At 48.2% G+C, this 2,179-nt stretch overlaps 1 protein-coding gene across 1 annotated transcript; it reads left to right on the top strand.

The window, feature by feature from the left end:
• Positions 1-1,511: 1,511 nt before the first annotated feature.
• On the top strand, positions 1,512-2,151 carry EMH_0060960 (uncharacterized protein; the record flags this gene model as incomplete). The annotated part of the gene is made up of 2 exons (XM_013497844.1): positions 1,512-2,026; positions 2,082-2,151. The coding sequence occupies 2 exons, from the start codon at positions 1,512-1,514 to the stop codon at positions 2,149-2,151; spliced, it is 585 nt and encodes a 194-aa protein (XP_013353298.1).
• Positions 2,152-2,179: the final 28 nt, after the last annotated feature.

Genomic DNA, 2,179 nt, shown 5'->3' with positions numbered 1-2,179 from the left:
ATATATATATATATATATATATATATATATATATATATATATATATATATATATATATGTATATATATTAAGATTCCATGGTGCGACTCCTTAACCACCGGAGACTGATTCTTCTGTGAAATTTAAGCATGAAACATCGAATGAAGGGAGGAAAAAGCTTATACAACAAAGCAGTTGACGATTTTCGCCTAACACTTGTAGACAGAAAGGCTTTTGAGTGCACTGTGCCGTACAAATCGGTTGCTTCACCATGAAGTGGCCTACCATCGATTTATAAGAACCTGAGTTACTTAACTACAAACCTTACTCCCTCCTATTTAGAAACCATATTCCCTCCTAGCCACACTTCAGCTGCTGCACTACCTCAACATGACTATAATACCTCCCCTTCCTATGATTTGTATCTCTATAGTCAGTCATTTAGTCAAGACCTACAAACCGAACGACATTGTTTTATTCACATTAGGAAGAGTTTCGTGGTTGCATCAACAGAAGGATTGAGTCAAAACCGACGATAATCGTTTCTCTACCACCAGTAACGGAAAGTGTTGCAAACGGAAAGGGGCTTCCAACATTTCTTTACGACGAGAAATAACACGCAAGGGACCATGAGCAGCAAATACAGGGGTCAGTCAATGCGGGCGGAGATCGCGGAAATTGAGGATACAGCAATAAGCGGGGTATATTGCGTATTTATATGATAGGCTGCAATACCAGCGATGTACTGGAGTCAACGATACCCGCATTCCACCCCTTCAGTGAACGGTCAAGAGGGGCGAAAATGCTTGCTAAGAGATGAAATAGGTATGCAGGAGAACTCGAGGGGAAGAGGAAAAACAACAAGAGCTCCTTGCGAGGTCCCTAATGAGCGAGTTGGTTCAACTAAGGTTTCTGCAGAAACAATTACCTAAGCACTAGCGTGGTAGCTCCGTGCAGAGTAAAGTAGCACACATTGAGTCAGACAAAAGCAAAGTGCAAGGGGGTAATACCTTCTTCGAGAGTGGACGGCAGTTGCGAGTAACAACAATAATATATGTAGTGAACATTCAGTTTCTTAAGTGAAATAGCCAGTACTGAGAGTATTCAATAAGCTTAACTGCTCCTCTCAATCGAGCAGGTGGTGCTGTGGTGGTTGGTGCTCAGAGCCGCTGCTCCGCGAGCAGAATCCTTGCGTGTTGCATAGCTGGCTATGCCCGATAAAAGGAAAGGCGTGTTGATATTCACGTTGTATTTAATATTTAAACAATATTTATACTTGTAATAGTGTATAATATTTAATCGGTCTGGCCTTTTGGTCTGCCGTGCAGAGGCGCTCGCTCCTCTCGCTCATTGCTGTCTCGAAAGCGAGCCGAGCACTCTCTCCGCCGCTTCCTGTCTGGGCGCTTGAGTGGCTGCCTGGTGGTAGCCTCAAGCTAGTACACTGGATTTTCAAGTTCACGCAACTTCGACTGTCACTATCTTTAGAATTCCGTTGTCATTCTTTGAATCCCTAAGAACAACTTTTTGGAGCAATGGATCCCCAGTCGGGAAGCCTCAGAGGTGCTGCTGCTGCTGCTGGTGCCCCCATGGGCAGGAGTGAGGGGGTGAATAAACTTCCAGCTGGTGAAGAAGTGGAGGTTGCAGGTGGTACATTACCTGAAGGTGAAGAGGTCGGCGAGGAGCCTCAGCTCCCTAAGGAGCCGTGCTTCGCGCGGCCTCGGCCCTTCGGGCACACGCTGAAGGAACTGGTGGAGCAACTTGGTGCTCTGGCAACAGCTGCTAGCGCAACATTAAAGTCGCTTGGCAGTCGTGGAGTCGCCGGTCTACGTGGTGGAGCATCTTCGTCTGGTGTACGGGGGGGCGAGGAGACCGGTCCAGTGGACCAGGCACAGCGTGAAGTACCTGCAACAGAGCCGGTCCCGGAGCGCCCTGTATCTGAAGAAGCCCCCGTAGTGAAGAGTCCCCCTGTCGAGGAGTCTTTGGATGAGGAGGGAGCTGCAGGTGAACTGGGGGAAACTGAGGACAAGCCTCAGCTTCCCAAGGAGCCGTGCGCTTCTAAACCCGAGCGTCCCAACTCTGGTCTTAAGAGTTTATTGATGAAGGCTTTGGCAGCAGCCGCAGCAGCTGGGGTGCTGCTCAAGGACCTTGGCGGGCGTGGAGTTGCAAGCATGACTCGATCCAGAGCCGGTGTGCAGCCAAT

This window comes from Eimeria mitis, genomic scaffold (genome assembly GCF_000499745.2).
Source record: "Eimeria mitis Houghton genomic scaffold, Emh_scaff2977, whole genome shotgun sequence".
Classification (NCBI taxonomy): domain Eukaryota; phylum Apicomplexa; class Conoidasida; order Eucoccidiorida; family Eimeriidae; genus Eimeria; species Eimeria mitis.
The sequence above is the reverse complement of the archived record's forward strand: the minus strand, read 5'-3'. Positions and strand labels throughout refer to the sequence as shown.